Source organism: Trichoderma breve, chromosome 3 (assembly GCF_028502605.1).
Source record: "Trichoderma breve strain T069 chromosome 3, whole genome shotgun sequence".
Lineage (NCBI taxonomy): Eukaryota > Fungi > Ascomycota > Sordariomycetes > Hypocreales > Hypocreaceae > Trichoderma > Trichoderma breve.
In genome coordinates this window covers 4503872-4516156 of record NC_079234.1, presented here as the reverse complement: position 1 = coordinate 4516156, position 12285 = coordinate 4503872, and the positions used below count along the sequence as shown (strand labels likewise).

At 52.1% G+C, this 12285-nt stretch overlaps 3 protein-coding genes across 3 annotated transcripts; 2 read left to right on the top strand and 1 right to left on the bottom strand.

Moving 5' to 3' along the window:
* Positions 1-2396: 2396 nt before the first annotated feature.
* Positions 2397-5820, top strand: T069G_05789 (uncharacterized protein; the record flags this gene model as incomplete). Its single annotated transcript, XM_056172999.1, has 4 exons — positions 2397-2935; positions 2999-3537; positions 3646-5673; positions 5750-5820. The coding sequence occupies 4 exons, from the start codon at positions 2397-2399 to the stop codon at positions 5818-5820; spliced, it is 3177 nt and encodes a 1058-aa protein (XP_056029857.1).
* A 3207-nt stretch (positions 5821-9027) lies between these two features.
* On the top strand, positions 9028-10926 carry T069G_05788 (oxysterol-binding protein domain-containing protein; the record flags this gene model as incomplete). Its single annotated transcript, XM_056172998.1, has 7 exons — positions 9028-9136; positions 9247-9352; positions 9403-9513; positions 9568-9846; positions 9905-10154; positions 10209-10522; positions 10575-10926. 7 exons carry the CDS (start codon positions 9028-9030, stop codon positions 10924-10926), a joined length of 1521 nt encoding a protein of 506 aa, XP_056029856.1.
* A 449-nt stretch (positions 10927-11375) lies between these two features.
* Positions 11376-12064, bottom strand: T069G_05787 (zinc finger c-x8-C-x5-C-x3-H type (and similar) domain-containing protein; the record flags this gene model as incomplete). The annotated part of the gene is made up of 2 exons (XM_056172997.1): positions 11376-11704; positions 11764-12064. 2 exons carry the CDS (start codon positions 12062-12064, stop codon positions 11376-11378), a joined length of 630 nt encoding a protein of 209 aa, XP_056029855.1.
* Positions 12065-12285: the final 221 nt, after the last annotated feature.

The window sequence follows — 12285 nt, the reverse complement described above, 5'->3', positions numbered from 1 at the left end:
TTTGCCCTTTCAGTTTCAGCCACCTGGATGTCTCTGTGGAAATGGGGACGGGAGTCAATATTGAGCCGCAAAGTTACGAATGCGCGCTCCTGGAATGCGCAAATCACTATGCAGCAACGATGGGAATGCACATAATCTTAAAAGTAGACGGACGGGGTTGTGACACAGGCCATGGGTAGATGAATATTGGCTAAATTGCTGTTGATAAGGCCTGCAATATTAGGAGAAATTAAGGTCGCGTGACAAGATTAACGGCAAACTTCATTTTGGCGGGGGGCTGCAGGTAGATTGCTGCAGGTTGAGTGCGGTAGCATCCAAGTCTCGGGAGCGAGACAACATGAAGACCTCAATGATACAGTCAAGGTACATAGTCGCACAGCAACACATTGCCTCCTGTTAGGTTGTTAAGAATAGTAGCTGGTATTTTGGTTCCAGCATTAGTCAGGGCTATCGCATTTGGTGGAGCAGACTGAGAGGGCTGGGTCTGGAACAGAACAATTGAGACTATTTCAAGCATATTCCCCGACGGCGATACGGTATTCATTCGATTAGTTTGGCCGTCTGTTCGTGATGTGAGGCTGCGTCTATTTTTGTCGCAATGTGCCGGGAGGGTGTGCTAGTCCCAGGTGTCAACCCACGTTTACGAGGTCGATCTCGAGCGCACACAGATTTTCGACCATGATTACGATTACCTCGTGTTTGCCGGCAATAGATCTTGATTCGTCGCAGTGGCGGCACACTTTGGATGAAAAGGGCTGTAATATTCGTAGATCATGTCAAAAATTTTACGGGCGCCTTTGAGCCCAGTGCCGACAAATCTTTTATTCGATCAACCTGATTTAGGATTTCGAAACATTGGAACCAGGTACTAATTTACAGTGAATATTTCGGCCCCATTCCTAGTAGCCTCCTTTGTGCTTATGCTAAACTTTGTTTATTTCAAGGGGAGACAAAGAGCCAGGGAACAGTATCGAGGGAAATAAACATTTTGATGATATCAAGTATGTACGACGTACTAGCAGTAAGTTAGCATGCGCCATCCTCCAATACTCGGTTTGAGGTTCTGGTGGTCCTGGCGTTAGTTTCAGGGATCCGTTCCCTATTGAGGCATCCCGGCCCCAACATGCGGTTCTGGCGCGCAGGGGATAGGGGAGGTCCAACGTCAGAAAGCGGCACGTAAAGAAACGAGCATTGAATGGCCAGTTCCGCAACATTAATGCACAAGCAAACAAGTTTGGCAGCAGTACCACATGAGTGCTACAAGAGCCAGTTATTGCCTCAACTCAACTCGGTTCAGTTGTTGACTTCAACCCTGCGGCCACAAAGAGGTTCACAGCCTCCGGTCTGTACATCACCTGAAAGAAAAGGTACCGGCTAGCGACCTCCCCGAGCGAATTAGGCGCGCAGCCATGGGCTAGATCCACTCTAGCCCCCGAGACCTCAGGGGCTTGGTTGGTGGGGGAGAGGTCACTGGGGTCTTTGTGAGCAGAAAAAGGGCCCAATTGCTTCTACAGATTGCGGCTAGGTAGCACAAAGTGAGTCCATCGTAGTGGGTTCGATGGTGTGGCGCTTGCATGAGGGATGAGGGGAAAACGATGAAAGCACATCAGTCAAAGTACGAGGCAATGTAAACAATGGGCGCTGAGAGCTGGAATACGAGCACCGTTTAAGCTCATTCGTATCAACAGCCGGCTGCAAGAATAGGGCTCCTGCAGGCGCTCTCTCGCTTGCAATGTATGGGCATGTACTCTCCAAGTACCAGACATTAGTACCTGCACCCCTGGGTCTTGTCTGTGATAAGGGTCTCCATCGACAAAGGGTTGTGGGTTGCAAGCTGTGGTCTAGCCGTCTTGAATGCTCTGAAACTTCCTTGTCATTCCCTGGACGCGCCGATCAAGTCCAATTGGATTCCCTCGTGACGACATAGCCAGTAAATCCCAATAATCTCTGTGTACCTGCCTCGACCGCGAGTACTAAACGGTACTGGCATATGTAAAGGCGGACGAGGTATTACCCGACCCAGTGCTACTTGTACAAGAGTGTGTCTGTCCCAAAAGGCGAGCTGGCAGCAATCTACACCACATTCCCGCCGCCCCATGCCAAGAGGGCCAGCCTGCACCTTTCTGCATATGCTGGCGGCCACAAAAAACATTCGGTTTGCAGCTTCGTCGTCCGTTTAGCATTGAGTTCCATTAGCCACAAGCACCTGGTCGCGCACGGGGAGTCAGACTCCTCGCTGCCAGTGTTTTTCCAGAGCCGGTGACGGGGGAACCAACCACGTACGAGTCCCAGACCAGTGCGCCCCGAAATCCAGGAGACAGATAGAGACAGACTGAGAGAGAGAGAGAGAGAGAGAGACTGAGCATCTTCAGCAGAGCAGCATCGCCGACCCAGCAATGGAGAGCACCCAGTCTTACATGGCCGATGATGGCGACTCCAAGAAGAAGAGAGGCCGCCTCATGGGCAAGCTGTTTGGCAAGGACCGCAAGGCTGAGGAGTCGGCCAACGCTGCATCTGTAGATGCCTTCCTACACAGCTCTGCCGACACGCTCAACGTCTCCCATCCGCCGCCACCGATTCCTCCCCAGGTCTCGCTCTCGCTGCCCAAGCTGGACACCAGCATCTCTCGCTTTCCCCAAGCACTAGCTGTCAACCAGCAGGCCCAGCAGAACCGCGCTATAGCTCCGGGCGCCGGCAATGACGTCCGATCTCCAAAGCGAAGCCCACGACCGAGTCGCAAGGGCCTCTCGGTGAGGTTCACGGAATCATACCCCGAGGTCATGGGCGAAGGCGGTGACGAGTCCGAGACACCAACGATAGAGATATCGAGGAGAAAGAAGGACCGCCAGCAACCTCCCCCGCCGACACCGCCTCAGAGCCGGCCAAACCCACCTTCGAGCAGGCCCTCTTACTCCAACAACGACCTGTCGTCCTCGCAAGATGACTTCGTACCTAAGCCTATATCCCGAACCCAGACCGGCTACTCGTCCATCTACAGCCCTGAGCCCGAATCCAGGCCGTTGCCCAAGACGAGAACCAATTCGTCGTTCTTGGAACCACAGAACCCTGGTAGAAACCAATCTCCAGGCCTCTTGGGGGCCCCAGGCAACACTGATGAGAATAGAAAGTCCTTCATCGAGATTCATCAGGCCCAGATGGCGCTGGCTGAGGGAAGAGCCTTTGCCAAGGCTGCCCGCACCGCCAGTGCAGCATCTGAGCATGATTGGGGTGAGAGGAAGCTGCCCTCATCTCGCGAGCTAAACGATTCCCCAGAACCTACGTCTCCCGAAGCCCAGGCCAGGCCAACTACCGATTACAGCCCTGTTACCTCCATGTCTACAAATTCCAGCACTTTCCCGTCGCCGAGCAATCCAACTGCATCAAAGTCGTTACGTGAGATTCCGCGACGCCCAAGCGGCAGCTCTCAAAATGACCCTCCGCCCCGCGCTCCACCCTCCATGGCCTCGAGAGCGCTGTCGGTTCGTGTCACAGACGCGGTAGCCGGCAGCGAAGCTCTCAAGACGTTTATTGCCAGAAGTAGGCATCTTTTTTCGCTATTTCGTCTACATGCCGAGCAGGTACGACCGCTATCATCTTGTTCCCAGTCGCAGCTTGCACGGGGAAGTCTTTGGTGGTTTTTGAAAGGTAGAATGGGCTTAGAGGCAGCTATTCGCGACCGCCCTACTACTCCACAGTCGCAGATGCAGCTTGAACTAGACCGACAGCAGGCGCACTCCAATCTGGCCAAGTCGTATTGGCTCTGCCAGGAAGTTCTCCCCGACCTCGTTGAGGCTCAAGGTCTGGCGCCAGACGCTGAAGTTGCGGATGTAGCTCAAAATCTGGTGACGGCCCTGACGAAGCTTGCAATCTCGATGAAGCGAAACCAAATCCTGCCACCAGAAGATACCGTGTTACCGCAAACCATTGACAAGTCTATTTGGGTGGAATATCCTCCGCTGAGCCAGGATATGGTCGCTTTGCTGACGGGCAATTGGGGTGGTGGCTTGACCGCAATGCAGCACCCCATGACCTACCTCGAGCTTCTGGACGCTTTCCCCGTGGGCGATACGGCAGAAACGTTTTGCTATGGCAGATTGCCCACTGAGGTGTACCTCATGGAGCAAGGTAGAGAGAACAAGCAGCTGCGCTTCGTCTGCATGCTGTCTTTGGTTCGACCTACCAAGCAGAACGGCCTCATCTTTGTGGTTTCTAGCCAGGACGGCAACATCCAACTGCCGATACAGGATCGAACAAGCGCAGGCGGGCCTTGCTGGGAAGATATTCGTTGGAGACCTGAGACTTCGTCCTTTGACCTGCGCCTGCCTCGTGGCTTCAAGCTGTCGGTGCAGTTGACACAGAGCGACTACAGAATGCTTTACAACATGTACGACTACGCCTCGAAGCTTCAGCAAACGCTCCAGCCGCGGCCCGACGAGCAGGTGGTATTCCGAAACACACTCAAGTCCTTTCAGTACCTGGATGCGGACCCCAACTCCCGAGCATTCCCCAAGGATCAGATACCTTCTTGTGACCTAGCCCTCTTCGAAAAGCTCCGCAAGGAGAATGGACCACAGGGACAACGATGCTGGCACACTGGGCTCCGCATAGCAGTTGTGACAGGGCCAAAGACGAGGACAGCGTGTGGAGTGTCCCACACTTATCCTCCGCCATTGCCAGTGCAGTTTGGATTCTTCAGAGCTGAGGGAGACTTACCTGCCTTTTCAGTCAAGTTTGAAAATGGTCGACAAAAAGGCCGGATGGTAATGGTGTTTAGCGACGAAAAAGAACGCGCTCGCTTCCATTCGCTGCTCACTGGCACGTCTATAGAGCCCGGCGAGAAAGTCTTTGCCGACGTGCCAATTACCAGCGTTACCATTGCCCAAAGCCTTCGCGAGCCACTTGGCATGGCACCCTTTAGCCGGCTGCAGTGGAAGGCCGGCAGAGTCGTAAATGACGAGTACGGTATCGAGGGAGATGCGGCTCCCACGGTCCTTGCAGACAGGCTGAGGATTGTCCTGGAGCATCAGTACGGTACCATCACAGACAGAATCAACGTCGAGCCCGGGGAGCTGCGGATGCGCCTGGAGGTCAGCAACGCCAAAGTGCTCAAGTTCCTTCGCCAACCACAGCAGGACATGACAATTGCAATCGCCGAATCGCAAGTGGGCAAGGACGTGCCGCGAAATATGTGGGACTCGCTGCAGCTCATCAAAATGAACCAGACAATACGATCCATCGAGTTCAACAGCCTCAAGGACCTCCATGCTTTCCAATACGCAGTCTTCGGCTTTGAAGTCGTTTTCGATGCGCTGGCAGTCACGTTTGCCATTGCGCGGCGTCGCATGGTTGTGCCCATTCACAAGAAGTGGGAGGCAGGATATACAAGAATTCAGGTCATTAAGCAAGAAGACAAGCAGCTGCAGCTACTGGCATTCTTCGAAGAGTTCAGCCACGGGCACTGCATGAATTTTGTGCTCAAGGGCACTGATCTTTACGAGGCTTTCCATAGAGGCAGCAAGTCAGGTATTCGGTTTGTCGATGCCAAGTTTCCGCTCCCGCGGCTGCCGGCCGACAAAGACGGGGACTACGACGACATGGCCTTTGTCTGCCTAGATCTGCCGGATCTGCCGGGCGAGCACGACGATATCTCCATCATGTTTGAAAACGAAGAAGGTAAGCCAAGCAGAGGGCTTTTGTACACCAAAAACACTGCAGTGCAGGATCTGAGCTGTTGCTAACTGTTACATAGATCGGGATCGCCTTGCCCAATGTCTTCCGGCCCCTATCAAGGGTTCTTCGAGGATATCACGAATGAAGTGAGCGGGATAGCAATTAACGCGGATACGTACATGACAATTCCCATCAGCCGATAGCGATGCGCATGAGCAGTGGTTGCGCTGCAGTTCAGCTTTCAAACACACAGTCTAAATGCTGCGATCCAGCAAAGCGGTATGCACCTATGCTTTGTAGCGGGCCGGAATTTAGAGTAGATTGTTGGCATCGTGGATATACCTTTAACAGGGACGAAAAGGCGGAGCAGGGAGCAGAGTAGGAGCCACGCCGGGGTGAAAAGAGCCATTGGTCAGGTTTATCTACCGGTAGAGCAAACGGCCCGTCGCTCCGAGGAGACGCATATGAAATACCCAAGAGAGAAGAAAAAAGGATGGGCGGAAGCATGACCTGATATAAAGAGCAGGGTCGAATTTAGCGATGGATGTACTTTTCTTGCAAGCATTGGCGGAGAGAGCTTAAAGACTATTTCCCCCTTCGTATTCCCCCCGGCAGTCCATGTGCAACCTTGGATCAGCCATGAAGATAATAGTATGTGTATATACCTAGAGCGTTTGGATTTTTCTTTTTCTGCTTGTCTAGAACTGGGTGCCCCTTTGAAGAGCAGATGGGCAAGCTAGCATAATTGGAGCATGTGGTCTGCAGATGAGATACCATTCTGAGGACTCAGTGTGACGCGCACAATTATCGGGCTAGTCTTTATCGTTGTGAAGTCGCCACAGCCGCCTAGTGTAGAGTCGTGATCATGATGTCTGTCAGCCGGAACAACATAGTTATTAGAAAGCAATAGTAATCAGGACGGTGGCAATTCTTTTGTGTCTTCACCCATGATAATCAAGAAGCAAGGCAGCCGCCTCTCCCCGATCTGGGGCCCCCTCCCTAAACTACATGAGGCCGTAGCGGCAAAGCCTCGTCCCATGTGCCAAACTCGGGAGCGGCGGGATATGAAGCTTCTAGTGCTAAGACGCTGTGTGTGTTTGCATGACCTCTTTGTTTCTTTTTCTATTTACAGCGTCTCTTTGTTTTCCTTGTCGTGCCGGACTTTATATCGACTCCGAGGTGCGTTGGCTGTTTGGGGACCGCGGCTCGGAGAGGGATCCGGCGGCCGAAGTATTATGGGGAAGCTGAGAAAAGGGAAAGTCGGTGGTTTTTTTTTTTTTTCTCCTCTCTTCTTCGGCTTGAGATGGAAGGGGGGGATTTTGTTGGGATTTGCTAATATGTTCTATTAATTTTTTGGACAAAACTACGGCCGTAAAGAGATTTTGTTGGCTGCTTATGGGCTTGGTCTTGCTCCCTAGTACATAGGTGGTTAATTGTTGCTGCCAGCTTATTGCTATAACATCTGGCTCGGGGTGATTATCATGTAGAAAGTAAAGTACAGTACAGTAATCCTGCGCAGTTTTTTTTTTTCCTTCTGTTTGTTTTCTTGTTAACAGGGGGTTTAAAAATACACGTCTAATGTATCGTGGGCTGTCTGGAGAGATGAGATTCGGGGGGGATCCAGTAATAAGGCGGTATATTGGCACGATGCCAGATCTGACTGGGAGAGCTTTGCCGTTGATGGTGGCCGCGAGCTAGCAGCTGAGGTTAGCAGTAGGTAACTAGTACAAAAGCTGGTGAGTCGGCTTGATCAAAGCTGAGGTATCTCGACATGCGTCTGTAGGTAGGGATATGTGCCTGTGCAGGCAGGTTTATATGTAGGACATATGCGAATTGTCTCTGGGGATGCTTCGTCACGGCAACACGCGGCGAGGACGAATGCTGCCCGTGGCGTCGGGGCCCTAAGGTGCGTGTTCCGCTGAGATAATTTAACATTGAAGCTTAGTGAGAGCTATCATACCTAGTAGGTACCGAGTACATCGCACAGCGGCTAGATTGGTTGACCCTGTGACAGGTTTAGCGGCAACGTCATAGATTCATGTAGAGAGTACGTAATTGGCATGTGATGATGTGGTTCCTGATAGGTACCCGATACCTCGTATTGTGCGCAAAAGCGTGCAAAGAAAGGCGTGGATTTACATGTGGCTGGCCCTCACTCTGCTTTTTCTTTTTGCCGCCCATTGTCAATCGGAGCTATGGCATCATCATTAGAGGTTGGGTCTCTTCTAAGTACTGGAGGAGCTCGGTGCCCAGTACGAATATCCTTACGTATCCCGTTTTCCTTCATAGGCACCCGTATTCTTTCAAGACGCAGCCCAAGTGCAATAGCCGGTTCGGTGGCATCCGCCGGACGGATTCAACCTCCTTGGGGTTGCAGGCACCTGTAAATGAAAAGCCCGAACATGGGGTTAGCCAGTAACTCGAGTTCTTTGGTGCTAGGTAGATCAGCTCATACACACATGCCGCAGTATGAGTACAACGGACGTTGACTTTTTTACTTGGCTAATACCAGACAGACAATACCCTGGTTTTCTAGCTTGACGTAGCTTCCCTTTTGTCTTCGCTTCCTTTTTCCTTTTATTTCTATCCTCATTTCTCCTCGCTTCCCTCCTCTTCTCGCTTTTGTTAAGCACTCTTCCGGGGTCGTGGGTTCGAGCCATCATTTTTACTACATTAGACCTACAGCGCCTACTAAGCTTCACAGCTCGCCCCGAAATAAGTCAGTCATCAATCCAAAGTAACCGCCGCTCCGCCACCCTTGGTCTGCTCTGCGCTGCACTGCTTTTTGCGCCCACCAAAGTGCAAAAAGTCACAGACGAGGAGGATAACCCAAGTTCCTCTGCTGCAATCTTGGAATTCGAATACCTGCTTTCGCTACCGCACGTCTTATATGCTTGAGCCTCGCCATTGCTCTGCTCAATCTTAAAAAATTTTAGGAGTTAGAGGGGCTGCCGGCCGCTGGATTTTTTTCTCTTTTCCACTGTTTCCCGAGCGAGCGAGCTCTACAGTAGCTTAATTTCGGGCCATGGGGCTTTCGTCCGTGCTAGCTCTCCCCCGGAGGAGTAGAGCGTCTACGGCTGGTAGTGAGTCCTGTGCCATTTGACCCCTCTGCCTCCGTCATTTCTTCAGCACCTGGATGACTTCGTTTTTTTTTTAAATTCTTATCCCCGGGGTTTCCCAAGACACACGCACAGAGCAGAGACAGAGGCTTTTCCCTTGTCTGCCCATACTTGGGAGAGCTGCCCTACATACCCATTCATTTTAATTCCCTTTGCCCTGCGAGCCCGAGCGCTCCCGCGGCTTTACGACCCTACACCTACATTTCCCCTTGTTGAACTGCTTTGCGAAAAAATCAAAATGTTAACCAACTGGTTTGCACAACCTGCAGGCAATCGATCCTCAACCGACGAAGGCAAGATCGATAACGATGACGATGGCCAGTCGTTGGAGCCGGATCAGGGCAATGGTAAGCTGCGCAACACCATGGCGGGGGAGGGGAGGTGAAGCTTGGCATGGCGACATGGAGAGCTTGAATCACTCTGAAAAATGGGAATCGTAGGGCTCACTAGACTGCAGTTCTCTCGCACATCATCTCACAATTGCGTCCTGGCGCGGACCTGAGTCGCGTGGTCTTGCCCACGTTTATCCTCGAGCCCCGAAGTATGCTGGAGAGGATAACAAAGTATGCCTTTGAGCTCTGCTTACTTGGTAGCCGTGCTGACCCGGTTGCAGCTTCATGTGCCACCCCGAGATGCTCCTGCATATTCCCACCATCGACGATCCCACCGAGCGATTTGTATCCGTCGTTAAATTCTACTTGAGTGGCTGGCACATTCGCCCACCGTATGTGTGTCTGTTCTAACGGAAGGGCGCATTTGGCTAACGATTAGGCTTTAGGGGAGTCAAGAAACCGCTGAATCCGATCCTGGGCGAAATCTTCTCCTGCTACTGGGATCTTGAGGGCAACAAGCGTGCCTACTACATCTCCGAACAGACCTCACATCACCCTCCCAAGTCAAGCTACTTTTACATGGCCCCCGATCACCATATCCGAATTGATGGTACCCTCAAGCCCCGGAGTAGATTCCTGGGCAATTCCGCTGCCAGCTTGATGGAGGGCATTGCTTTCCTTACCTTGTTAAACAGGGGTAGCAATAAGTCCAAGGGAGAGCAATAGTGAGTCACATCCCCAAGAGATCTGACGCGGCGATTCTACTTGCTAACTTTTTCGTAGCATATTAACACAGCCCAACATGTATGCAAGAGGAATCTTATTCGGCAAAATGAAGTATGAGCTTGGCGACCACAGCTTTGTTCGGTGTCCCGAACTTGATTTGACCGCCGACATCGATTTCAAGACAAAAGGCTGGGTTGGAGGCACTTACAACGCTATTGGCGGCGTAATCAAGAGGGAGAGTACTGGCGAAGTCTTGTTTGAGCTTTCGGGCCTATGGAGCGAAGAAATGTTTATCAAGGATCTGAGGGTAAGTTGCTCATTCCAAGCAAGGCGAATTTTGCTGACAAGGGTAACTTGAAAGACCGGCCACCAAGACATGTTCTTTAACGCTACCAAGTCAAAGCCCAGCCCACCATTGGCTCGGCCAATTAAGGAGCAGGAAGAGCGAGAATCTCAAAGACTATGGGAAAAGACTGCCAAGGCCGTTAAGGAACGCAACCACGAGCTGGCCACGGACGAAAAGACAAAGATTGAAGACCGACAGCGCGAGGAGGCTGCCGCCAGGGCCCATGACAATGTCGAATGGCTCCCGCGCCTCTTCCGTGCTGTTAGGAGCGGCCCTGGAGAGCCAGAGGAAGGCGAAGAGAGCTTGGAGTGGATCATCAATGCTCATATGTTGGTGTCATCCCCACAAAGTATCTTTGGTCAAACAACTAACACCCCACAGCGATACCACAGCATCTCCCCAGAAGCAGACAGAACAGATCCTCGCCATATACCCAATTGTAGCTGGCCAGACATCTGGCGGCGCCACAGCCATCCCGCCACAGGCTACCTCGCCAAAGGTGACCAAAAAGTCGACAAACCATGTGGTTGAGAAGCCCAAGGAAGTCGAAAAGCCTAAGGAAGAGGATAGCCTAATTGACTTTGGTAATGACGATGCTCCCACACCGGCTGCAAAGTCACCGGACGAAATCGAGCGCATGCTCACGGCGACTGGCAAACCCGCAGAAGGCCCCCTGATCGACTTTGCTCAGGACCTGAAAAAGGACTTGCCGGCGGATGGCGACCTCCTGTAGGACTTATGAAAAAAAAAATGGGGGTCGAAGGTCTTGTGTGACGAATGAAAAATCTTGGGAGTAATCATTGGCTAGGCGGCTAGGAAATACCTTGACAGAATAACGGCGCAAACAACATCGGGCTAGGCTACGATATAAATGGGCGCGCACCGTGATGCATTTGTGCTTAATTTTCAGTGTTGGCAGGGAGCAGGTCTTTGGGTCTTAACACGGGCATGCGATGGGACGGCAGCGTTGGGAGGGCTGGCAAATATATCAACTATATCAATTTTGATTCATGCGTTCGATACGTTGCTAACAACCGTAAACTCTCTTGATGACTTATTAACTTTGCTTTAGAAGATTCCCACCGGAACGCCAGACCTTGAGCGCAAGAGTACATGTATCCCTAATTATCCTTGATTCCCAAAACAGATCCCAATGATTGCGCGTACTTGTATGCCCCCTTCTTAAAACCTCCGTCTGGTGGGCTCCGGCGTGGGTGACCGGCTCACACTCCGCTCGTCCCGGCCGCGCATCTTGAGCCACTTCTTGGTGCTGAGCGTGAGTTCCCGGTCGAGCTCGTCGCTGGGGTTCTTGCGATGGATGAAGTTGCAGAAGCCGCCGCGGACGCAGCCCTCGCCCGAATTGAGGCGGCAGCAGGCCTCGCGGAAGTCGGTGACGGGGCTGAGTTCGCAGTATATGGGGCGCGCGGCGTACCAGCGGCTGTTTAGCTGTTCGCAGGCGGCGGAGGCGGAGTCTTCGTATTTGAAGCGGGCGTATACGTTTCCAATGAGGTCTTGTAGAGAAAGAGATGTTAGCTATGGGAGAAGGTTTGGGGGAAAAGAGAAAACATACGATCATTGTTGTTATCGCAGACGACGAGTTCCTCCAGCTCGCCGTACTTGCAAAGCTCGCACCAGATGTCCTCGTAAAATGCGTCAAAGTGGTTCTGCAGCTGCGAAGGGTTCATCCTGTTCTTGGGGTCGTAGGCGGGGTTCTGGTACAGGTTCGGCATGAGGATGGTCTGGCTGTACGAGGGCTTGACGTGTTTTCGCGAGCAGCGATCGCCGTGGCGACAGGCGCCGATTTTGAAGTAGAAGGAGCAGTTGACCTTGTCGAGCTCGGTGCCGAAGATGGAGGCGAGGAAATTGGCCATTGTGGATTATTGGGTGGAATGGAGAAAATGTGACGAGGCTGTGATGATGTATGATTTTTTTTTTTGGAGGATGATATCAATTGGGAGATTTGCTTTGATGGGAGGATTTGGAAAGAATCAATATGGCTTAGGAGCTATGAGAACGCCACAATCATGGACGAGGCTGAGTCACGTGTGTGGCTGATTAATTGAGTGGAACTGCTTCGACCCACCTGGAAACG